The sequence below is a fragment of the Notolepis coatsorum genome (genome assembly GCF_963971535.1).
Source record: "Notolepis coatsorum genome assembly, chromosome: 8".
Taxonomy (NCBI): Eukaryota; Metazoa; Chordata; class Actinopteri; order Aulopiformes; family Paralepididae; genus Notolepis; species Notolepis coatsorum.
This window is the reverse complement of record NC_140172.1, coordinates 47,540,494-47,566,540: the sequence shown is the minus strand read 5'-3', so window position 1 is coordinate 47,566,540 and position 26,047 is coordinate 47,540,494. Positions and strand designations below refer to the sequence as shown.

The window sequence follows — 26,047 nt, the reverse complement described above, 5'->3', positions numbered from 1 at the left end:
CAATTCTGAGTGGTTTCTCCTGTCCCCCGGGGCAAATGGCCCTGAGCCATTGTCTTGTATCTCATCCTGTATACATACGCTTGCAGTAGTTCTTAGTTCTATTTATTACTCAATTTCACAATTTTCTTATATACTTTGATTCTACTGTCACCATGTATGCATATGCTCACTACATGTATTATTGCTCCATCTCCGCCCACTACAAATAGGGGAACTCTCTAACCCCTGTCCCCAATCCCCCCCCCCCCCCCTATCCCCATCTCTCTGAGTGGTTGTCTCGTAGTGTTGACAAAGGTGGTGGAGGTCCCGGGGTCTTGGATTTTTTTCAAGATTGCAGTGAATGTTCTACGTGCACCACAGAGGCCATGGATCAGCTTCTTACCGTCTTCTGTCCGTGGTCCGTCAACGTGGTTTAGACGTTGAGTTCATTGCTGGGTTAAGTACTTCTATTCTATTCACAAAATATGCTTACTACATATATCTATTCTATTCACATAATATGCTTACCACATGTATCTATTGCTATGTCCGCCCATCACAATCACGCAAACTGTCTAACGCCTGTCCCGTCTCCCTGTGAGTGGCTGTCTCGTGGTGATGACCGGAGTGGTGGACATCCCGTGATGACCGGGAGGATGCGACCCTCTCTGCGCCGCCCCCATGCCTCAAATAGATCCGCTGTAAGAGCCAATTTACATGGTTGTAGTGCCATGTGTTATATTTTATGCATTTGTTTTGTTTTTATGTATTTATGTTGAGTTCTGCCTGTATACATTGTGCCTGCCAGCCTGTCAAATTGGGTTTGTGGTATCAGTTCCCGTTGCTCACCAGTAGGTGACATACTCAGCTACTTAATGAGTAACGGCCCTTCTAAGGTTTCTCTCCTCCATATATTATGCCTCAGTGAAGAAAGAAATTGACCTATGTCAATCCCGCCCTCTTTTCTTAATCCTGCGAACACAACTGTTAAGAGTTTGCTTTTGCTTTGGGGTATATTTTCTGAATTCTATCTTTTAAAATTCAGCCACTCGGTGCCCGCTAGCCATTATGATTGACAACGTCATCGTTAGAAAACTGCTACAGGATGAAATCCTACACCTGAAAGGGTGAAACGAAACATGGTAGTTCTTGTGCATATTACCTCAATATGCTGTGCATATTTATTTAAACATTGATTGTAATCAGTAAGAAGCCGGAGTGCCATTGGGAACATCACCTTTTGCTTCATTATAAAAGCAGTAGTTGATTATTATGCAAAACAAGTCATTAGACACATTGATTGTAATGTAGTCGGCTACAGTGTCTCCAGGTCATTTAAATGTGGACCGTGACTTTTCCTTTCTGTTAGATTGACCTCAGCCAGATGCTGCAGACCTGGGCGATGAAGACCGATGACAGACTAACTGTCAGGGAGACCATTAAACCTGTGTGGAGAGACGCCTGTTTCACGCTGAAGTACTATTCTGACGCTTTCTTCGATTTCCCTCACTGGTTTGGCTTCAGCAAACGACAATTCAAGGTAGAACATTTAGCCTAGGTGCTCTTAAAATGCCTGTGGCATGAGACCCTAACTGGGTAATCGGTGTCACCCTGGGATGCAGTCATATTAAAGCATACTGTTGGGGACCGGATCACATAGTTTAAAGGGGAATTCCACTCGCAAGTTGCTTTACTACATAGTACAATGAGCTACATGGTACATACTGTATTGCTGCCAGGTCAGAGAAATAGCCCTAAACTACTGCACACGCTCCAACTTCCTGCTTTACAAAAGACGACAATTTACACTTTACCAAAGAGGTGAAAAGGGGAGGCTGTCGGACAACAGCAGTCAAAGGTTGTAGTTTGGGGAAATTGAGTGAGGGTGGAGTTATTCATCATTGTGACGTCTAGCTCTACCAAATTAGCACCTTCCGCTACTGAGCAGAGTTCGCTTTGGCCACTGGCCAGCTATGTAGAGGGAATGAATCAGTTATGCCTCAATCAGGCTAATTAGTTTAATGTCGCTTTGTGGTGGAATATCCCTTAAGAAACCCGGCTTTAACGTTAGCCTATAGGGCTTGAGAAATGGGTGTGAAGTTGGACGGTTGCTACATGTTGCTATGGATGCCTGTCGCCATTTGTGGTGGATCACTTAATCGATTTACATTGGGAAATTGCTTAAACTGCTAAATGTACCAAATTGGAGGAAAGGATGGAGACAAATAAGGGAGGTTTCTCCCATGATTGTAGTCCGGTTTCCTGTGGCTAAAAATGCACCTATCCACACACAGTAAACTGGAGTGATCCTCTGCAAGCGGCAGCTTGCCCTAGAAATGTGACGCCCGCTTCCCAAGCAATTCTTTAACGAATAGGTGTTTTTTGTGTGCATGCCTGTGGTTTATGTGATGCGTGTTTCTGTCGGTCTCTAATTTGTCCACTATATTTCTTCTATTTATTTATAGCTTTAGGGGGGAGTGGTGAGTGTTCACAAACACTGACTGAACTGTCGACTTGGTGTTTTTGTTTTGTTCTTGATTTATTTTATTGTGATGTTTCTTCTTGACTTGTTTAAAGAAGATGTGTCCGGCCCATGGGGACATTAACGTGTGTTGTTGGGCCTTACAAATAAATTTGATTTGATTTGATATGCACTGTCCCTGATCAAATAAACTGAGTAAACTAAACTAAACTAAAGAAGGAATGCATTGCGGGAAGAAAGGTATTTCTGTTGCCCTATCCCCACTCCTAATACTACTCTGAAAGACATTCGTCAGTTTCACAATAAAGCCAAATGTGGAAAGAACCTTGACAATAGACTGCTATTCATCAAAACCAGGCCATACATTACACTGTGTGACAAGTTCAACAACCAAAGGAAAACAGAACCAAGCATGACTCCACTTGTGCGTGTTGATATTGAATGTATACTGAATGTAAAGAAGGAGTTCATTGCAGGAAGAGAGGTATTTTCTGGGAACGAAGGAGTTCATTGCAGGAAGAAACTGGTATTTTCTGGGAAAGAAGGAATGCATTGCAGTAAGAAAGCTATTTATATGAAAGAAGGAATGCATTGCAGGAAGAAAGCTATTTTCTGGGAAAGAAGGAATGCATTGCAGGAAAAAATATATTTTATGTTGCCCTACCCCCACCCCTAATACTATTCTGAAAGACATCTCTATTGATGTGAGAAAATATAGAAAAAATACAATTTGTCAGTTTCACAAATGATAAAGCCTCATATAGAACTGTATGTATGTATGTATGTATGTATGTATGTATGTATGTATGTATGTATGTATGTATGTATGTACTACTGTATAATGTATACGTATGTAGGGTACTGTATGTATCTGTGTAGGTAGGGTAAGAATAGTGCAGGTAAAGTACAATTTGTCAGGATATGGTGGGGGAAACTGTCCAAGTTCATTGAATGAATGAATGAGTGAAAACTTTATTTAACAGATTGCAGAATGGGACAATGGGTACAGTACGGCTCAATACACACAATTGTTAAGGGGATGCAGACCAGAGAAAGACTTTCGTCTCGTTTACATCAGGGTCCCCCATTTTCAATTCATAGTGACATTTATGACATACACAACATACATATTTATGGCATAGGGACATACAAACATACAGGTACTTAGTACTGTTACATTTGTGACATATACGATATGCAGTTATGTAGTACTGTTACCCATAGATCCTGACATATGATGGATGGAACTTGAACTTTATGATGTCACATGGGTAAATGTTTACTCACACACACTCCTAGGCAGAGCTGTCTACGCCATGCCACAGCCTGCAACGGTTCGACCGACGGTGGAACAAAGTCCAACTTTCTGCGTTGAAATGAGTCGGTTGAAGTGGAATGTTTACTTGTCTATAGTCACGTGGGATCAGCAACAGTTCATTGAATGCGCGCAGGCGCGGGGCGGGCCACACACTCGACTCTGGACTCGACTAGTCACTGCTGCTGCGATGATGTAAAGCTGGGAACGAGGTTAACTACATCGAGAGAGCACCGTCTGGAATCATGGCTGACGAATGTTCCCGTTGTAGGATGAATATAGTTGAGGTTGAAGACTTCTTGATAAACCCACCGTCCGGGTTTGCTGTGCACGCGCGCGGCCCTGGTTGCTTTGATGTCCAAAGCGACGCAGATAACTCCTTGGTGCTCATTGATGACTTCGAGTTCTCGGGAGGAACAGTGGTGTTCCAGAGCTCGCTGGGAAGGTAAGAGAGATGGGGACGTGTTGTTCAGGTTTGCTCCTCCCCACCACCACAGTCAAGTTGTTCAGTGTGTTTAATGGTTACACCGGTTACCTTACCTACTGTAACTTTTGGTCTATCTGGCTTGAAATTTCTCCATTAGGAAAATCAAAATGCACAACTTATGGGACTACACTCGTGTCAGAAAAAGCCTGTTATCCAAGAAGGTCTATCTACTGGTGTCGTTGTGCGAAGAAACGTCTCAACAGGCCAACAGAAAGCCAGCCAACGACCCGAAAGGTAAACACCTCCTCTGTGTCCCTCTCACTAGCAGGGGGGACCCTGGTGTGACGAGACTAAAGTCTTTCTCTGGTCTGCACATCCTTAACAATTGTGTGTATTGAGCTGTACTGTATTGTACCCATTCTGCAATCTGTTAATAAAGTTTTCAATCAATCAGCACACACATACAAGTGTGTACGCTGTTGTTTTTATTGGTGATTCAACCAAATCAAACCAATTTTGTTGAAAGAGATGTGTATTTTCCGTCGAGTTTGCCAATGGGCCTCGTCTGGTAGCAGGCGGTGGTTATTCGTGACCCTGAGTAACTGTCTGATTCATGTCAGTCTCCAATTTAGTATTTTTTTGCACTGGGTGGAGACATGTGTGAATTTCCCCAAGGGGATCAATAAAGGAATATCTTATCTTATGTCCTGGCTACTAGCCAACAAGGCGTCAGGACAACGTGAAGGCAACCCGCCCCCCTCTCTTCTGTATTCCAAAGTACATTTTAATTCCTGCACACACACACTTTATCACTCCTGCAATCATTTATTAAAATAGTAAACTTTTACGTCACAAGGACCTTTCTCAAGACAGTCTTTGTGACCGAAATGTTGACTCTTAAATAAATCAATGCAGAGTTGATGCATGGGTGTGTGCGCAGGAAGTCACTTTTTTCTTTGGGCGGGGGTATTGATTGAATCCCTGCACCACAAAAGAGTGGCCACAAGTAGCCTTGTGATTCTGACCAAGGTAGTATGGATCTAACATCAGTATCTCACCCATCTGTCTCTCTCTCTGCTAGTCTTGAAGTGGTTTGTGATGTCTTTTGATGGGAGTGACCCCTTCATCAAGTGGGAGATGGAGAGGGGGCTGGACCGGGCCATATCATCTGTGGCAGGGGAGAGCTACAGATTGGATGTAAGTAGTTTTCCCCCCCTTTGGCATATATTATGCCTCAGTGAAGAAAGTGAAGAAAGAAATTGACCTATCTCAATCCCGCCCTCTTTTCTTAATCCTGCGAACACAACTGCTGCCATGGGGCAGAGTTTGAGACGGGTCAATTGCTTTTGCTTTGTTAACCCTTTCAGGTTTACATGTTTTTTTTTGGGGGGGGGGGTATATTTTCTGAATTCTATCTTTTAAAATTCAGCCACTCGGTGCCCGCTAGCCATTATGATTGACAACGTCATCGTTAGAAAACTGCTACAGGATGAAATCCTACACCTGAAAGGGTGAAACGAAACATGGTAGTTCTTGTGCATATTACCTCAATATGCTGTGCATATTTATTTAAACATTGATTGTAATCAGTAAGAAGCCGGAGTGCCATTGGGAACATCACCTTTTGCTTCATTATAAAAGCAGTAGTTGATTATTATGCAAAACAAGTCATTAGACACATTGATTGTAATGTAGTCGGCTACAGTGTCTCCAGGTCATTTAAATGTGGACCGTGACTTTTCCTTTCTGTTAGATTGACCTCAGCCAGATGCTGCAGACCTGGGCGATGAAGACCGATGACAGACTAACTGTCAGGGAGACCATTAAACCTGTGTGGAGAGACGCCTGTTTCACGCTGAAGTACTATTCTGACGCTTTCTTCGATTTCCCTCACTGGTTTGGCTTCAGCAAACGACAATTCAAGGTAGAACATTTAGCCTAGGTGCTCTTAAAATGCCTGTGGCATGAGACCCTAACTGGGTAATTGGTGTCACCCTGCCTGGGATGCAATCATATTAAAGCATACTGTTGGGGACCGGATCACATAGTTTAAAGGGGAATTCCACTTGCAAGTTGCTTTACTACATAGTACAATGAGCTACATGGTACATACTGTATTGCTGCCAGGTCAGAGAAATAGCCCTAAACTACTGCACACGCTCCAACTTCCTGCTTTACAAAAGACGACAATTTACACTTTACCAAAGAGGTGAAAATGGGAGGCTGTCGGACAACAGCAGTAAAAGGTTGTCACTCATTCTTGTTGTAGTTTGGGGAAATTGAGTGAGGGTGGAGTTATTCATCATTGTGACGTCTAGCTCTACCAAATTAGCACCTTCCGCTACTGAGCAGAGTTCGCTTTGGCCAGCTATGGAGAGGGAATGAATCGGTTATGAATCAGTTATGCCTCAATCAGGCTAATTCGTTTAATGTCGCTTTGTGGTGGAATATCCCTTAAGAAACCCGGCTTTAACGTTAGCCTATAGGGCAGGGCTATTCAACTAAATTGTTCAGGGGGCCACATTGTCAGAAACCCAAGGGGCCGGACTGCCACGGCGCCTCCCCGTGCTATGAATATATGTACACTTGACACAACACGCAACCACATTTTCACAACTTTTATTTAACTACATTGCAAAAGTAGTATACTTTAAAAAAAAAAGTGCTTCATTTATGTGCCACATCTGCAACATCTCCTGCAAAAAGTGCTTCATTTATGACTGTGCAACATCTCCTCTTCAACATTTCAATATAAAAATAAAATAAAAAACAAACAAGTGCATGATGTGCATCTGAACATTCTAACATCAACACTTGAACAAAAAAAACACATTTATAGTGCAGCTGAGCTTATGAAAATTGCTTCATGGCTGTGCAACAACAGCAAATCACAGCATCTTATTAGCACTTATTGTCCACTCTTAACTCTCAAACATCAGGGGGGGTGGGGGGCAGACAGGCCTAGCCTACATACACACATCTAATGAGAGAGATTGCACTTCTTTGACTGGAAGTGAGGGCTACCCGCAAACAGTGATGCAAATGCTAATTTGTCAAGGAGGCACGGTTGCTTGTTTTAATGGCATTCATGTGAGAGAAACTGGATTCACAGGTGTATGTTGAGCCAAACATTGTTAGCACAGATATTGCCAGCGTTTTTATTTTGGGGAATGTGTTGACATGAATACACTTTATCCAAAATGTTGTGGTGGATTCATTCTCAAGTGCCTGCTTCAGAGCAGATGATGCTTGCATGTCAATTATTTCAAGTTGCAGGAGACCTTCATCAATGTGAAGTGATGCAAGGAACTCTTGTCCTTTTGTGGAAATAGCAGCTACATTGGCAAATGGGTTGCTCACAAAATGCATCAATTCTCTGGGCATGTCAAATTCATCAAATCGACTTGCAAAGTTTTCCCTCAATTTATCAATGAAATCTGCCATTAATTGAGTGACTTTTGGCTCAATTGTGCGTGTGAACGTTGACATGAAAAGATTTTTTTTTTAATTTATATATATTTTTTAATTATCATGTAATCTTTTGCGGGCCGGTCAGAATCATAGCCCTTTGAATAGCCCTGCTATAGGGCTTGAGAAATGGGTGTGAAGTTGGACGGTTGCTACATGTTGCTATGGATGCCTGTCGCCATTTGTGGTGGATCACTTAATCGATTTACATTGGGAAATTGCTTAAACTGCAAAATGTACCAAATTGGAGGAAAGGATGGAGACAAATAAGGGAGGTTTCTCCCATGATTGTAGTCCGGTTTCCTGTGGCTAAAAATGCACCTATCCACACACAGTAAACTGGAGTGATCCTCTGCAAGCGGCAGCTTGCCCTAGAAATGTGATGCCCGCTTCCCAAGCAATTCTTTAACGAATAGGTGTTTTTTGTGTGCATGCCTGTGGTTTATGTGATGCGTGTTTCTGTCGGTCTCTAATTTGTCCACTATATTTCTTCTATTTCTACCTTTTAGCTCTCTGGTCGAGTTGTCAGTGGACGGAGAACGGCATTCGTAGGCTAGATCTGCACTGTTGTTGGTGTTCTGCACATCTGCTCACCACCAGCCCAGCACCCACTGAGAGGGACTCCTTGATCAAAAGACTGGACCCAGTGACGAGAGTCTGGAACCAGCTTAGTAGTGGGATGGACAATGTGTCAAGATGCTGGTTGTTGCCTTTATGGGAACCAGCCTTGTATAAGTTGGTTTGGCATTAGGAATTGTTCCTGCTCAGACTAGGAAAAAGTGACTCTGCATTGCAAATGGGAGTCTAAAGCCCCTTCCGGACTTGCACTTGGGGCGGCACGTGGAGGATCGGGTGCGGGCGTTGCCTTGGAGTTGCCCTTTCGGACATATAGCACACAGCATGCAATTCTCCGGCAGAGATTTGTCCGGATAAGCATAAATACTATGCTTGGTTTAGGCGAGGGGTGGCGCTTAGGTAGAGCGACGGCATGATGAGCAAACAGCTTTTCATATCTCTCATCCATCCTCAGTCAGACAGCGTTTCATATCTCTTATCCAGAGAAGAAAGGTTTTAAACTGTGGATACCAAATGGAAGGTAAAGATGATATATAGTATGTCTGCACTTTGTGCTAATTTCATTGTTGTGAAGGGCCAGATTAAAAGCTGAGAATCTACATTTATTGTTTTATATACCTTGTATATTATTTATATATACAAGTTATATCCCTTTAAGCCTGCGTTTGAATCCTAGTAATATTCACTTTCCTCATTGGATAATGCCCCTGACGGCGGCGCCAGGCAGTCTCGCACTCAGACAGGTTTAAGGGCGAGTCTGGGCAAGTCGGGACATGCCCTTGGCAGCGCATTGATTCCGGGCAAGTGGTTAGGTTTGGCACTAGAAAGCCACTTAAGTATATATATCGTGGCAGGTGCGAACAGCAGCAGTTCAGTGTGATTCTAATGTAGTGAGAAGCAGTTCGTCTAACAGAGCGTTGAGAACCACGTGCGAAGTGAATAGTAAAAGTGTCAGATTTAATGCCGTAACGTCAAGTTCGACTTAGCTTAATGTGAAGTAAAGAGTCGTTATTTATTGTGTATCGTGCCAACAGCAGTTCGTTCGTGTGCAGCATTACCCAGCAGTTCGTTCGTTTAGTAGCTAGTGAAACCTTAGCCAGTGTGCGTGGACTAAATACATTAGTGCCAGTACACGAGGAGGGCCTAGTCGTGGACCTACTGGACATGTGCATATTGAAACCTACGGCGGCGATTGCAGAACCAGTATTGGTTGGATTATAGTGATTGTGGAACGTACTACCTTGGAGAAGAGCATCGTTAATACCCACTGTCGTTTGGATTTAACCACCGTGAGGATCTACTTCGGGCTGGCTTCGTGGACCGAAGCTAGCTGGCTATCGTCATTGCTATCGTGCAATTGGATTACAGTTATTGCTTTGTTGCTGAGCATTTGGATTACAAGGACTGGATTCCGTATGTGAACCCCCTTCTTCTTCAATTGAACAGACTGAGTATCCGAACATTCTTCCTTCCTCCAGAGCTTACATCTCTGGGAGGAAACCCCTTGTCTCCAGCGGTACCAGCGTTTCCCCCTATATTGCCATCCTACGCCAGGCGGCGTTTAGTCTAGTACCCCATCGTAGGAATTATTCATTCCAACTGACTTTTGCTACTGACTGACTTATTCATATTCTTCGCCATACAAGCGCAACCTTAATTCTCATATCTGTACAATTTGATGCATAATAATAAATACCCTCAATGATATTTCTTTGTCACCGTGCCGTGTTATTATGAGTGTCTGCCATAATTAGTTGTACTGTCTGGCAAGTAATACTAAGTACATAATTAGCAGTGGTTTAATCTATCACAATCTTTAATACAGTCAGGGTTTTGTAACCCCTCAGTTACATTCATTCCTTCATGTCTTTTCTATTCTACTAAAACTCAATCATACCATAAACAAGGTGGGATGTTGGATCCTAATGTGAACAACTGATAATATGTCTGCTCATTTTACCCTTGATATTATTTGACTTATTTTTACTTTTATCTCTACGCCCCGCTATCTGCTGGGTGCATACTATGACCTTTATCATGTTTTGTAACAGATTACAGAAATTCAAGAAGCCTGTTGGAATGTAAGGTTCTGATATGATATGATTCGATTAATATATCTGCATTATTTTATCTCACTTTATGCTTTGCTCTTGCTGCTTGTTTTACACTTATTTTATTTCTTACTGATGTAAAGCACTTTGAACTGCAATCCCCTTTATGAAAGGTGCTATACAAATAGTTATTATTATCCATCCTCAGACAGTTTCATATCTCTCATCCATCTTCAGTCAGTGTTTCATCTCATCCAGACAGCATTTCATCTCTCATCCATCCTCAGTCAGTGTTTCATATCTCATCCATCCTCAGTCAGACAGCGTTTCATATCTCTCATCCATCCTCAGTCAGACAGCGTTTCATATCTCTCATCCATCCTCAGCCAGACAGCGTTTCATATCTCATCCATCCTCAGTCACACAGCGTTTCATATCCGTCATCCATCCTCAGTCACAGCGTTTCATATCTGTCATTCATCTTCAGTCAGACTGCGTTCCATATCTCTCATCCATCTTCTGTCAGACTGTGTTTCAGGTCTCATCCATCCTCAGTCAGACAGCAAGGAATTAAGAAGTTACAAATGTTCTTCCTGTTCCCCAGGACAGTTAAGGCAGTTAAAGCCACTCCTAAAGCTAGCAAACAGAGAGGGAACCCTCTAATCAGTGATCTAACTGAGATATAAAATATGGGGCTCTTCCATAGACAATTAATGGGGCTCTGACTTGGAGGCCATAAAATGTTTCTGTGAGCTCTTGAACCCAAATGACGTTTCATATTCTAACATTGCCAGAATGAAGATGTAATTTGGTCACCCAAAAATGTTATGACCTCATAAAGTCAAAGCCCAATTCAGTCTATGGAGAAGCCCCAGACTTTACATCCCAGTTACATCATCGATTGGAGGGTTCTCTGTGATTTATAGCTTTAGGTGGGAGTGGTGAGTGTTCACAGGAAGAACATATGTGAATAATCTTTTTAAATATTGAATGTTGACTATTGGGTAGCATTGGCAATACCTTTATTTCATAGTATTTTAGAATAGAAATTCAGAAATTATACATTTGGTTAGTTTACAACTGCTGAGTTTGAAGCACTTTTGAAGGGAGTAACTAAACATCTACTTCTGGTGTGATGCTTATATATGTATATATGTGATGCTTATAAACTCAAATCAATGAATCACCATTTGCTTTTCAGAATATTTAACATACCAAACTCAAATAAGGTTATTTTACAAAAAATTGTATATATTCTAAACTCAGCCTAATGATAAAGAATGGATGAAATTAAATCCCTTGTAACATAATTCCACAGTATTGTGAAGGTTTCCTTGAAAATGTTATCAATACAGATTTCATATTACCTGCTTAAAATTGTAATCTGTAACATTAAGGAAGAACTACACCCAATTTCAGAACTCATACATGTTATTCCTCTGGTCTAAGACGGTCCAAAATATTAGTGAAGAAGAGAATGAATTGGGAAAGTTTTATAGATGACAGAGGATAGAGCACCTAGGGGAGTTCATAGGTACATCAACTAAGATAAGAGATAAGATAATCCTTTATCGATCCCCTTGGGGAAATTCAGGTGTCAAAGCAGCATGTGGTGGGGGATGCATAGCTTCACAGTACAAATACAATATAGTAATAAAAAAAGTAACTAACTGAAATATTGAGTAGCAAACATGAACTGGTGCATTTAACTATTGAATAGTTAACATTAACTATGAAAATCATGATTATCACAACACAAACAGTTTTCCATTTATGTTTGGATATCAAAGGGCTATGGCTGCTAGCAAGTTATCACTATGGATACAATCATGGTTCGTTTTATAGTTTTGCTCCTAGTCATTCCGGATAAACTTGCTTTAAGCATTTTCAGAGGAGCCCATTTGGCTGCCTATGCATGTATTTTTTTTTTTATTTATTTATATGTTTTACAGCAATAAAAACAATTGCTTGGTTTAAAAGATTAGTTAAAAAAAGTTAAATGTAGAGATGTCTAAAATCCTGTTGCTTTAAACTGTTACTTCCCAACTCTGCACATGTACAGTAGGTCTAGGGAATAAGAAGCAGAGCAGATGCGGCGCTGGTGATGGTCTCCACGTGCTCTTTATAGTCGCCGCCATAGTAGTGCAGCAGGAGGTAGTTGAAGATCCCCACAAAACACATCAGAGACAAGAAGAAGATGATTCGTTTCCCAAACAGGTATCCTGGAGTACTGGACAGAAGATTGATGTTGGTCAGACAGACCACACATTCATGGGGATGTAGTGAAGGGTAAAGCTACCTAAACTCGGTTCAGTTTTAACTGAAATGGCTCACCCATCTTTTAAATTTGATACAAACCATTGTAGCCAAGTATATATGGTCATAAATAGTATCAGATTGAAGCAAGTTACAATAAAATGTGGTATTTTTGAGGAAATAAAGTACCATTCAGAAAATAAAATTAATATATATCAACTAGAATAGTCAACAAAATATTCTCTGCTCTGAGTATTCTGATGAAGAAGAGTTCACACCTACAATCTGATCTCATTCAAATGTATCGAAGGGCATTGGTCTCTGCTTTGTTCATTTCATGAATGACCACTTAAGGGGCACATGCCAATTTATTTTGCACATAATCTCTCACACATCCAAAAACTAAACCGTTTTGCACACATCGATTTAGTTTGACAGTTATTGAGAGTAAATGAGTTTGAACATGGCCACCGGTGATGTCATCGGGGACACTGAATCCTTGCGTTGTGTTAATTACAGCTCCATGAAATTATGTAGATGAACAAGAGCAACACCTTGTCTTATAAGGACTGCTACCTTATCATTGAGCTGTAATTAACACAAGACAATTGGGTCTCATTCTCCAACGGATTTATGACAAAAAGGGCTTTCTCTTAGGGCCATTTGAGACCTTTTCGGGCAAGACAATATAATATAATATTAATTATATATGTTTTATTGGGATGGTTGGTGAATCCCAAAATCATCCCGAAAAGGTCTCAAATGGCCCTAAGTTTTAGAGAAAGCCCTTTTTGTCCTTGGAGAATGAGACCCATGATTCAATGTCCCCGATGACATCACTGGGGGTGTCAACACAATATTTAATTGTATATGGTATGATTATTGCAGAATGATGCATACAAAGTTGTTACATACAAACTTATTTTACATGGCTTGCATTTACCTTTGAGATGACTGTCCCATGTAACCAACAAAGTACTTCTGCCTGACCACAAGGTAGATGATCCCAGCGAAGGCAGCAGGAGCTTTAAGAGGATGACAAGCAAAGATCACTTCAAGAAAACTGATGTGATCTGTGGCCAGTTTCTTACTAAATGTCACTTGCATGTTTATGATAGACTGGCTTAATTAACATGATTTCATAATTATAATATGCATCCTTATAGTGAGTGTATGTGTTTGCATATGTGCGTGCATGCGCTCACGTGTTATTTACAGTACTGAGGTATGTACATATGTTTTCTTTTAGATTTTATTTATAGCATTTTCAGCTTTTTATTTTATTATTATTTTTTCTTTGGTCAACGCAGGACCTTTTGGCCATGCAGGACCGACAGCGACAACGCAGGACCGAGAGAGGAGAGAGGAGAGAGGGTGAAACGGGTGGAGAAGAGGGGAAGACATGCGGCACATGGCGTGTAGCTTTTCTCCAATGCGTCCGTGTTTCCGGGTTCCCGTTTTGCGCTCTGATTGGCCAGGTCATGTGACATGTGCGCCAATCGTGGGACGGCAAGTTCTGCGACCTATTTCCGGGTCGAACAGCCTGCAAACTACCCAACGCCTAGTTTATCACTGGTTAAGCTTAGGCGACTCTTTCGAAGTTGGTTAAGGTTAGAGTTTGGAATCAGGGCAGGCGTTCTATCGCCATGCTCTAAGACAAACTAACCTTAACCAACTTCGAAAGAGCGCCTAAGCTTAACCAGTGTAGAAACTTGCGGTCCCACGATTGGACGTACATGTCACATGAACTGGCCAATCAGACGCGGAAACACGAACGCGTTGGAGAAAGGCTACAGGCCACCGGGTCAGGGAATCGAACCCGGGGTGAACGCTTCGCGACTCAGCACGCTATGTGGTGTGCTACTCGAGTGCCCATGTACGTATGTTTCTAAGCCTGGTTAATGTTCACCTTGGCTGAGGCACAGACCAGCACACCACATCACAGCCAGGAAAGTGGAGTAGGCATCCATGCAGTTACGACTGGGGAGCAAAACAAGACAAAATAACTGAAAGTCATGCTGTAATACGAACTGCAATGAGAGACAAAAATTAAGCTATCACAAATAAACATTTCTTTAGGGGTGGAAAGTATAACTAGTTGCATTTACTCTAGTCACTGAGCAAGTGAGTAGATGTTTTGCTGTAAGTTACATAAAACTTACTTTTCAAGTACTTTTAAAAGCCTATACCTTTATTTCTACTTGAGCTCTTGAATATGTTCTTGAATAAGTATTTAATAAAAAAAAGTGGAGTAAGTTCTATTTTTGGTCATAAGAGTTTGTCATTTACAGTAAAACAGTCATTCTGGACATAACTGACACAAGCTCTATGATTCAAAACATGGGTCTGTTACGGTTTGGTAGGTGTGTTGGACCCAGGTGCAGTGCAGAACAAAATACGAGATGCAGGTGTAGGTTTTCAAACAAAGGGATACTCTTTTATTTGAGTAGATGAATGAACACGCATACGAGTGCGGATAAACAAAATGGGAGAAATCTCTGTCTCCAAAACACGTTAAATAATCATAATACACAAGGTAATCTACACAAACCGGGGAAAATAAAGGGGAGAAAGCAAGGTCTCCAAAACACGTTAAATAATAAACACGTCAAACGACTGTACTGCATACTGTAAGATACACTTTCAATAACGAAATCATATGGCAATCAAAATGACACAACAACTAAGAACACATAGCTAACGAAGTTATCCTCCATGGCGAGGAGCAATAAGGCTTACACAGGCAGGTGCTACTCACGGACAGTTTGGTGATCGACTGACAGGGTTTGTACGATACAGGGGAAAATATGAAGGGACATTAACGAGCCACACCAGGTACCAATGAGTGTAATTAAGACAGGTAGACAATGGTAATTACCCACCAGGTAACGCTAGAGGCTCGCTCACTAAGCAGAGCGAACCCCCAACGTTACAGGGTCTTACAGTAACCAATAAAAAATATTTATTAAGACCACACCAAAAGGAGTACTCAGTAGATTTTAGTGGGATGATATTGGAGCATGCACAAATGATTTGTTATGATTTGCATTCAAAAGTAACTGAATACACTAAGTACTTTTTTTGGATTGCTACTCCATCTGGTAATCGGAAGGTTCCCGGTTCGATTCCGGCTCACGCCGGCAGCGTGAATACTTTAGGCAACTAACATTGCTCTGATTGGCCCACTGACCCCACGTGACGCTACGCTCGTTTTCGCCCGCACGCCGGTAACGCAAGCGAGCCTCCAGTGTGTTGAACGTTAGGTTATGACTATAACCAAGTTCTGTTAATTAGGGGTGACGCTCGGCATCACTCATGCACTCCCTCGCGTACGTGCACGCACACTGAATAAATTCCACAAATGTACCTTTAATACCAGTATTCATCTGACCACACCCCTCGTTAGCTTACCTTCATAAGCAGGTGTGTGGTCACCTGCTCTCCTCCTTCCCAAGCTTTCACCACAAGGTGAGGTCAAGGGCTGCAGCGGCGTCGGATGCCGAGCGTCACCCCTAATTAACAGAACTTGGTTATAGTCATAACCTAACGTTCTGTATCATTAGGGGATCCGCTCGGCATCACTCATGCACATAGGGAGGCCGAGCGGAGCCACCGGCTGACAAATACACCCCACTGAAGGCCCCCCACAACCATCAGAACAGGGAGGGCCGAGCCCCCCCGACCCCCCCTAATGGAGGGCACCCCCCCTATTAGAGGTTTCCCGGGAGGGCGACGGACCCGACCGTGCGAAGAGGCACTCAAGCAATTCAACGCACAGGGTGAGCAGCCGTGGCCTGACCCCACGACTACACACACGCACAACCCGCATGCCACCCGGGAACGAACGGAGGGAACAACCTCGTTACTGCCCCCAGAAACACAGGGTCAAGGGCAAACCCAACCCCGTGGCAAGGCCGTAGCAGCGGAGCGCGAAGGAAGGCCCAGACCTACCAAAGGGACTGGACCCCCTGGAACAGGGGCCCGGAGAAGTCCATGATGCCAGCATCACGACCCCACCAGGTGGGCACTTAGTGACCCCGCCCCCCACATCGCCAGCATATTCGAACAAAGGCCCCTCAGCCGAGCGGGCCCTGTCCCCCCAATAGTACACCACCTGGCACACTGACCCTGCAGAACAGGCAGTCAGCATGGCCGTAAGCACACAAAAAAGGTTAACCAACGGAAGCAGGCAGCGCACCGGGGAAAAACCAGGCAACAGGCTGTTAACCCGAGCCTGGAGACTGCGGACGAGACAGGCGCCAGAGGGGACAGCTGAACACAGCCGCCCCGGCGGAAGGGGCGCATGCTGGCGTTGTTGCATGATCAAGCCTCCATTTAAAAACCCCCACCCAGAGGGGTTGAGGCAGAGAAGGCTGACACGATTGGCAGACGTCATGAACGTGCAGGGGCACCCTCAACCGGTTAACCCGGGAGTTGACACTGCTCCAACACACCAGAGAACCAACCACCTAGTCGTTACCCTATGCGGTGGTTGGTCCCATAACCCCCCAGGAAAAAACTCCAAAACACACCTGCGGCACTGCCGTAGTACCTGTGTTCCAGTTCCCAACAGGGTTATCCCGGGCCTACGGGTCAACGAAAACATTACTTCGGACCGGGCCCGGTGATACGGGGAGCACAGGGTCCCCCGAGGAGGTCAAAGACCACTCCAACAGGCCCCTCTTCGCCATGCGTAAGAGAAGAGCGCAAGAATGGAAAACCAGCCCCAACACCCCGTACTTGGTATTCCCAGGAGGTCACCCAACCAAGTACTAACCAAGACCAACCTGCGTGGCGGCCGAGATCCGACGAGATCGGGCGCGTACAGGTTGGCACGGCCGTAAGCCATTACGACAGTGTAGAATACAATGCACCCAACAAGGGTTCCATAGCGCTTAACCCTGCGACACCCGGACCGACCTAGCATTTTTCCCCCTGAAAAAAGCCCAAGTCCCTCAGGGTACCAGAACAGCAGATCTGCATCCCCGGCGGACAACAGGTTTAACTGATCCGGACCAGCGTGACCAGAACCAGTCCCGTGCCCTAACCACGCCGACATGCCAACTCCAGGAGAAGGGGCAGATATGCGTGTTGATCTTAAACATAAAAAGAAGGCGCCACTCAGACGTTCGGTGCGAACCGCGCCCGGTGGCCCACCCCCAGGGCGTGAGACCCTTCTACATATGTTCAGATCCATTCCGTTATCATCCCCTGATATGAACGAGAACCCGTCGACAACCACACAGGTCGTCGGAAGAGGAAAACCCCCATCCCAATTGCTTTATAAAAACGCTGTTTTAACCCCAAGCAACCAAGGCGCGCCAGTCAGTTTCCTAATGTCCAGCAGAACATCCTGAGCTAGCACTATGTGTGCGTCGGGCATATCCATATCAATAATAGGCTATGTAGACCATCTTATTGAATCCCCAAGGCGCCCAGGGGAACGACAAGAGGGGCGGGATGCAACCAACTCCATGAATGAATGAATGAAAACTTTATCCAACAGATTGCAGAATGGGTACAATACAGTACGGCTCAATACACACAATTGTTAAGGGGATGTAGACCTGAGAAAGACGTTAGTCTTGTTTCCATCAGGATCCCCCATTTCCAATTCATATAGATTCATCCAACTCTTTATAACAATAAAGAAGAAGCATCACCCGTATGAACCCAACTGCACAGCTGGGAGTAAAAAAAACGTTTACATGTTTTTACATCCAGTCACTCCTTTTGTCAAAGAGTAAAGACCGGACCTTCCCAGAAACCTTCCCACATGAGTCGTAGTCATGAAAAAGACATGTCAACTGTGAGTCACGTGACCAACTGACTCAAGTTTACACATAAATCGAGCGTAGCAGACCCGTAAGCCCTACGCTCTAACTCGACACCTTAACACTCTTTAACTCACGGAAGGCGTCGCCATACATTGCTATGAGGGGAAACCCTGCACACGGCTCCTGTTTGTAATAGGAGTCGGCAGGATAACCCTCCCCCCCCCCCCCCCCCCCTCCCTGCCAAGACGTCCTAACGGCTCGGCCCTGACTGGCTCAGCAGAATGAGATAAAATCTCCTAAACCAATCAAGTGGGAAGGAGGGGTTTATTCGACACCCTCACAAAAAAACCCTTCTTTCCCTACAAACAAAAACAACTGTAGCATTTTGAAACCTCCGGTAGAATGCTAATGTATAGCGTAAGCTAACAATGCCCGCTACCCACAAAATGTGAACAGGATTTACAACAAAACAAGTCGTATGTGTGTGAATCCTACACCCGTTGACTATGTCGTACATAGCAAAACGCTGACCGAGAGTAACGGCTAGGCCGTGGAATGTGTGTGTACAAGTATTACTGCAACTAACACAACAGCGTTGTGGAACACATATACTTTGTTTAAGCAATGGAATACCACCAGTTTCTACCTGCATGTGGAGCGTCAGGCTAATAGAACCTCCTACGACTGAGTGTATGCTTGCAGACCTTGCTTAATCTCGTAACACAACATGACTCATCTCTCAACGTAACAGTGCAGATTCATATTTACGCAACCCCATCATATGATTTGTTGAAGAAACACACAGTTTGTTTGGCCAAAAACATAGTTCCCCTTATATCGGGGAACTTTTTTATTTTATATGGCTCAAAAACACAATCATAAGGGGCCGGGGAGGGTGTAGAGGAGAGGGGGCACAGAGGGGAAAAGTCACTCTTAGCGGCGTCTGCCACCTCGCGCCGCTCGAGTCTTGCCACCCCGAGGAGCCCCGGAGGGACGATAGTTAACTGTCTGCTGGTCTCGACGTTCCCTACCGTCTCCTCCGGTCGTGGATGGGTCGGCGGTAGCAGAAGCGCTGTCTCTTCTCCTGGCCTTCTTGGAGGGGCCAGCAGCGGCGGTAGAGGCAGTGGTAGGCACGGCGGAGGAAGCTCGACGTCGTGGAAGCCTTCTGACTCCACCGGCAAGGACGGGAGGCGGAAAATGGGGTTGAAGAACGGATCTCTCCTTTGCCATCTCTCTGCACGTTGAGGTCATCAACCGCAGGGCCTTCCCGAACAGTCCAGCATCGGAGAGGTTGGCCGTCAGAAGAGGGGTTCTCTTCTTATCCGGCACTCGAGCCTGCTCCAGCCAAAGGTGGCGCTGGGTCAGGGTGGCCAGGGCGCGCGTCTTCCCCGAGGCTATGGCCAGCACCTGGGTAAGGTGCAGGACAGCTCCTGCCGCCTGGGTGATCTGATCGCATTTTACCTCAGTCAGATCCACGCCGCCCGTCATAATCCCCGATACAAATCTAGCTAGGTGGGCGATGTTAGAAGCCGCAGCCAGCGATTGTGTACCAGCGATAAATGACTGGTCACCCCAATATGCCAATCGCCTAGCCGATCTTCCATGGAGAACCGGCTTGCATAATGGTTCCCACACCACATCCGGACAGAGGAGAGCGGCCATCGGACTATCAAGCCGTGGCATGCCCTCTCTCATACCTTTGACCAACCCCGACACCCGCGTAACTGGTACGTAGGCGGGGGTAAGTCCCATGATGTGAGACACCGCCTGACCCTGACGAACATAGGCCCCCATTGAGGGGGAAAATGGGTAGACAACGTCCACCCCTCTCACCGGGCGACGCTGCCAGAAATGACCTATGAGATCGTCAGGGACAGGAGCAGGCAATGGCAGCGGCACGCCGTTTGCAGCGGCGGCTACCGCCATGAGCTCGGGAAACAAAGCCCGCAGTTCCCCCTGCTGACCTTCCTCCACCGAACCCGCATCCCTCACATGCAGCAGGCTTCGACCCATTGAGGAGCCACAGTCTGATGTGGCTGATAGCAGGGCATCCTGCTGATGAGGCCGAGGTGGTTCCCCGACATCTTCGAACAAGGCGTCCCAAGGAGCCATTTCTCCCCCCTCCGGTGTTTCCTGGATAGGAGGGATACTCTCCTCCACAGGACCTTCAAACAAGAATCCGTCCGACTCTTCCATGAAGTCCTCAGTTTCCATCGGAAATCCAGAGCCGGACGCATCCTCGCTGGTCTCCAGCAATTCTCCAAACCCAGGCCGTTCGCGCCTGCATGCCACCATCTTGCGACGTGAACGGGCAGACGCGAAAAGTTTCCGATTCCCTGGAACCAGAGGAACCAGAGTCGAGATCAGGCCATCGCCGGAGCGACGGCACCGATGCCTCGGCTCCTCGGAGAGGCAAACTACCCATCGGCTGCCTCCTGGGCTGGGTCGGCAACCACGAAAGTGGCAGCAGCCCCGCACCAAAACGCACGACGGAGGCGGGAATGGAGAACCGCTGGTGAAGAGTAGGTCTACTCTCCGAAGAAAACATTATGACTTAGCTTTTCCCTTTTAACATATGAGAGAAGAAAAAACTAAGCACAATGTAGACTCGTCACAACTCTTTTCAACTAACAACACGTCAAGTGAGTACTACCGAGGCACTTCCTTGTGGTGAAAGCGAGAAGGAGGAGAGCAGGTGACCACACACCTGCTTATGAAGGTAAGCTAACGAGGGGTGTGGTCAGATGAATACTGGTATTAAAGGTACATTTGTGGAATTTATTCAGTGCGCGTGCACGTACGCGAGGGAGTGCATGAGTGATGCCGAGCGGATCCCCTAATGATACAGAAGTGTTCTTAAGCAAGACACCCCTAACCCCCCTAACTGCTCCCGATGAGCAGCTTGGCACCTTGCATGGTTGCCTCTGCCGTCGGTGTGTGAATATGTGAGTGAATGGGTGAATATGAGGCATACGTTATAAAGCGTTTTGGATAAAAGCTCTGTATACTGTAAATGCAGTTAATTTACCATTCATAATACTACTGTTTAAACAGTACCTCTACACTTGAGTAATGTATTCCAGTACTCTTTCCACCTCTGCTCATTTCATACCTAATGTGATTGATAGTATATACAACTATAGTATCCTAAAGATAAGATAAGATATTCCTTTATTGATCCCCTTGGGGAAATTCATTGCACAAGCTATGACACAGTGCTGTCTCTGAGCATTGGCCATTCACAAGTCATGGCCATTCTGCTCGTGTGTTGCACTGTCCCTCAAGAACCACTTCCCATGTGTGACCCTTCAGAAGACTACTGTGTTTGTGTCCAAAATTGCTTCACATACTGATCAGCCTCGTTCTCCTTCCCCAAACTCAACGTGCCTGTTATTTTGACAGCACAAGACTATTTTCTGTTTTTCTGCTCTTGAGTTGGTTGCTACATCAGAAGTGACAGTTATTGCATGAGAGGCAGTCATATATACTGTGTCAAAACATTTGGCACGGTGGTGTAGTGGTTAACAAACTTAACACTGTCGCCTCACAGCAAGAAGGTCCAGGGTTCGATTCCCACTTGGGGACCAGGTTTCCGCGTTGCCAGGTACCCAGTGGTGCAGTCGTAATATCAGAACTGCCTGTACGCTGTTTAAATGACGCCACATGCACGCGCGCTCCCGCGCATGCGCATACATGTTCCCTCGCGTGCGCACAGAACAGATGATTATTATGCATAAATAGTAGGAAACATGTTTGTATAGGAAATTACTAGTTTTAGTTTAGTTTTTGTAAATATTGCCTTGAAATAGAGAAGCTGAAAAAGGTAGCAGGATGTAGCCTTTCAATATAAAGAAATTATATTGTCAACAGATATGGTTGAAAAACAAACAATGTTTTAAATGTAATTGTAGATACAATATTGTAGTTACAATTTCTTTAATTGAATTAACTTAAACTAGAAATGTAAATACAAACTAAATTAACAATGTAACTTACAGTTTACAGGAGGACAGTTTCCTTCTGAAGCACAACTTAATGCCTCGTCCTTCCAGTCGGGACCATTTGTCACATAGTGAGAGCTCCACAGCTCAAGCAAACCCGCACCAATTGGTACAGGGCTTGTATTTTGGTTTTGCACTTCTCGTTCTTTGTTATTATTGCTATGCCATTGTTATGCAAAGACTAGCTGAGTACCGGGTACTTGGCGCACGGACGACGAGTCGAGTGAAAGTTGTGAACGCATTTTTGTGTGCGCGCGTGTGCACGGATGTGCACATCCGTGCGCGACTGCGCGTACTTCTGCCCAGAAAACTGCTGGGACGGCGTGGTACCGCGTGGCACCACCACTGCACCACTGCAGGTACCCAGGTGGGGGATCTCCCAGGCCTTTCTGTGTGGAGTTTGCATGTTCTCCCCGTGCTCGCAAGGGTTTCCCCCCCGATAAGATAAACCCAATGGAAAAACATGAACACAACAGACAAACTTGTGGGATCTAGTATTTGGGCTGCCCCCTAGTCCTTTAATCCAGTGGTTCTCACCATTGTTGTCTCCTGTGTCCAAGGAATTATTCCAGGGGCCCCCACAGGAGACATAATGGCCACTGTGTGAATATGGTTTTGATTGATTGATTGAAAATTGTATTAACAGATTGCATATATGACATACATGACATACAGGTAGACAGTACGGTTACATCTAGACATTTATGCCATACCAGATCTACAAATGTACAGTACTGTTTATGAGTACAAAAATTGTCTGAAAGGATAGTATATACATTTGAGGGGGAAGAAACTGTACATTGGAGGAGGTTGGGTGGGGGGAGGGGGGGTTGGGTAGGCGGGGGGGGGGGGGGGGAACTGTACATTGGAGGGGGTTGGGTTTGGACATTTACAGGGGCCAGTTTCGAATTGCAGTCTCCCGTAGGTGCTCTTTGAGAGTGGTTTTGAAGGTGGGTAGTGATTCACATTCCTTTACAGCTGTGGGTAGGGCGTTCCACATTGATGTGGCATAATTGCGAAACGTGTTTAGTCCCTTGTTTGAGCCGAATCTGGGTTTAACATGATTTGTGGAGCTCCCTCTGGTGTTGTGGTCGTGGTATTCACTATTCACTGACCTTTGGAAAGTATTTTGACATGTACATGGGGGGTACCTTAGTGGTGTAGTGTATCTTGTAGACCAGGCCCGTTGCAAGTTGCTGTACTCTGTCGTCTACTCTAAGCCATCCTAGGTTGTCAAAGTGGGCAGGGGTGAGGTGGGTTCTTGGAGTAAGGTCAAGCAGTAGTCTGACCAGTTTGTTTTGAGATGTTTGTAATTTTGTTTTTAGTGCCTTTGAGGGGCTTTGGTACCATGAGGTGCAAGCATAGTCGTAGTACCATTGAATGAGTGCTCCTGCCAGAGTCTTCAGGGTATTCTTGTTTACCAGAGAGGAGATCCGGTACAAGAATCTAGTTCTTTGCTTGACTTTTTTTTATTACATTTGATGCCATTTTGTTACAGGAAAGATTTGCCTCTAGGATGGAACCTAGGTATATGTAATTTCATCTTTCCTTGTGACAATATTGTCACCCACTGTAACTGAGAAGCCGTCGGTCTTGCTGAGTTTGTTATTTGAACCGAAGAGGTAAATTCGCCATAAACCTTGTTGCGTTCTGTTGTAATAGAGATGTTGCTATTTGTTCATAATGACTAAACGGATTGATTTAGTTGAGGACAACCCTATGGTATAGGTTATGTCTAATTGAGTACAGTCAATTTATTATCCTTTGAAAGGAAAAAATCTATATCTACTGTGTTCTACAGTAGGATAGCCAAGAACATTGTATATCAGATAGTGTTTTCACCTTAAATAAACATCCTGACTTGTGTTCTGGCAGCGGCACATTACATAGAACCGAACAATGCAAAGCCAAATGGGAAGTTTACAACAGAAACAAATGCAAATGTGTTAATGGTATGCAAATGCACTAATAAATGTTAAACACAATGTATATAGGAAATAAGGAAAGGTATTAAGCTACAAATAAAGATATGCAAGTGTGAGACTGACAAACCTGCAGTGTGAGCAAGGAATGGAAACAAGGTACTTACTTGGCACAGGACACTCGTTCAAAAGCAGCAGGGTTGACAATTTGCGCTTTGCACTCCCTCTCTACCTTCTGAGCAAAGAATGCTTGAACCCAGAAACATATGAAAAGAGGAACAATTGAAATAGTAAGCGTTGAGCGGGCATATAACCGGTGATGCACTGGTAAAATATAAGGTGTGTAATCCATTAACTTTAATACACATTCACAATAATGCCAATAATCACAGCTACACACAGTATATTTTCCAGAATAGTATTACATTGTTTTATTTCCTCATTTAGATCCACTTTTCTTGGAACTTCATCAATATGATATCAATATGATACGAATTACAATAATAAATACTATGACTTCAGTGACTTCAAGAAGGTGGGTAAACTTTATTTCACAAATAAAAAGGTGGGTGAATCCTGAGTTTAGGTGGGTTCACCCTCCACTACATCCCTGCACCAAATACGCATATCTCTATGGTTGATTTATTTGAATAGAGTAAACTTGGTAAACACAAATTACTTCTTTCTTTTCTCACCATTCTGTAGGACACTGATGAGAGTGACAATGACGAGGAGGTAGATGTTTTCCACCACAATTGCTTCCATGATGCTTCTCTGAATGGAGGGAGCAGATTGATGAAGGAGAGCTATCTATTCTATGTCATGTCGACTTTGACAGTATTTTTGTTTGCTTCCTCTATTTTATGTAAAGTGTGTTGTGAACAGTTGTGTGACTTCATTCAAATAAATGTTACGCCCCTTTGCCACTGGGGGGCTCTGTGGGCTCTACATGTTTTTTTTTGTGTGTGGAGGCATCAACCTAGTCCCTTTCGTGACTCACGAAAGTGGCTAGAATCAACCCTGATAAAACTATTAGAAAGAAGCTCACTAATGTAATGTGAATATCTCTCTCTTCCCGGATCTCCTCTCTGGTAAACAAGAATACCCTGAAGACTCTGGCAGGAGCACTCATTCAAGGGTACTACGACTATGCTTGCACCTCATGGTACCAAAGAACCTCAAAGGCGCTAAAAACAAGATTACAAACATCACAAAACAAACTGGTCAGACTACTGCTTGATCTTACTCCTAGAACCCACCTCACCCCTGCCCACTTTGACAACCTAGGATGGCTTAGAGTAGACGACAGAGTACAGCAACTTGCAATGGGCCTGGTCTACAAGATACACTTCACGACTAAGGTACCCATGTACATGTCAAAATACTTCCCAAAGGTCAGTGACATACCACGACCACAACACCATAGGGAGCTCCACAAATCATGTTAAACCCAGATTCGGCTCAAACAAGGGACTAAACACGTTTCGCAATTATGCCACATCAATGTGGAACACCCTACCCACAGCTGTAAAGGAATGTGAATCACTACCCACTTTTAAAAACACTCTCAAAGAACACCTACGGGAGACTGCAATTCGAAACTGGCCCCTGTAAATGTCCTAACCCAACCCCCTCCAATGTACAGTAAATGTCCTAACCCAATAATACACAAGACCCTCTTCTTAGAACCAAGTAAGGCTTTGTCCAATGTACAGTTACCCACCCCACCCCGCCTACCCACCACCCACCCCACCAACCACCTCCTATATGTACAGTCCCCCCCCCCACCCCAC

At 44.5% G+C, this 26,047-nt stretch overlaps 2 protein-coding genes across 2 annotated transcripts; one reads left to right on the top strand and one right to left on the bottom strand.

Annotated features, from left to right (window-relative positions):
* Window positions 1–3,993: 3,993 nt before the first annotated feature.
* Window positions 3,994–9,905, top strand: medag (mesenteric estrogen dependent adipogenesis). Its single transcript, XM_084320063.1, has 5 exons — window positions 3,994–4,221; window positions 4,361–4,497; window positions 5,285–5,400; window positions 5,957–6,127; window positions 8,181–9,905. The coding sequence occupies exons 1-5, from the start codon at window positions 4,022–4,024 to the stop codon at window positions 8,226–8,228; spliced, it is 672 nt and encodes a 223-aa protein (XP_084176189.1). The 5' UTR covers window positions 3,994–4,021; the 3' UTR covers window positions 8,229–9,905.
* A 1,480-nt stretch (window positions 9,906–11,385) lies between these two features.
* On the bottom strand, window positions 11,386–25,079 carry alox5ap (arachidonate 5-lipoxygenase-activating protein). Its single transcript, XM_084319855.1, has 5 exons — window positions 24,950–25,079; window positions 24,422–24,503; window positions 14,464–14,534; window positions 13,498–13,579; window positions 11,386–12,528 (listed from the first exon to the last, which is right to left on the bottom strand). Exons 1-5 carry the CDS (start codon window positions 25,017–25,019, stop codon window positions 12,366–12,368), a joined length of 468 nt encoding a protein of 155 aa, XP_084175981.1. The 5' UTR covers window positions 25,020–25,079; the 3' UTR covers window positions 11,386–12,365.
* Between the last annotated feature and the right edge of the window lie 968 nt (window positions 25,080–26,047).

What these genes read in the sequence shown, in the direction of transcription:
- medag (XM_084320063.1), top strand. Translation starts at nt 4,022, where the DNA reads ATGGCTGACGAATGTTCCCGTTGTAGGATGAATATAGTTGAGGTTGAA. An exon ending in GGGAGAGCTACAGATTGGAT is followed by an intron (nt 5,401 to 5,956) that starts GTAAGTAGTTTT and finishes CCTTTCTGTTAG; the next exon opens with ATTGACCTCAGCCAGATGCT. An exon ending in TCAGCAAACGACAATTCAAG is followed by an intron (nt 6,128 to 8,180) that starts GTAGAACATTTA and finishes TCTACCTTTTAG; the next exon opens with CTCTCTGGTCGAGTTGTCAG.
- alox5ap (XM_084319855.1), bottom strand. Translation starts at nt 25,019, where the DNA reads ATGGAAGCAATTGTGGTGGAAAACATCTACCTCCTCGTCATTGTCACT. An exon ending in GAACGAGTGTCCTGTGCCAA is followed by an intron (nt 14,535 to 24,421) that starts GTAAGTACCTTG and finishes TTTGCTCCCCAG; the next exon opens with TCGTAACTGCATGGATGCCT. An exon ending in ATGGGACAGTCATCTCAAAG is followed by an intron (nt 12,529 to 13,497) that starts GTAAATGCAAGC and finishes TCTTCTGTCCAG; the next exon opens with TACTCCAGGATACCTGTTTG.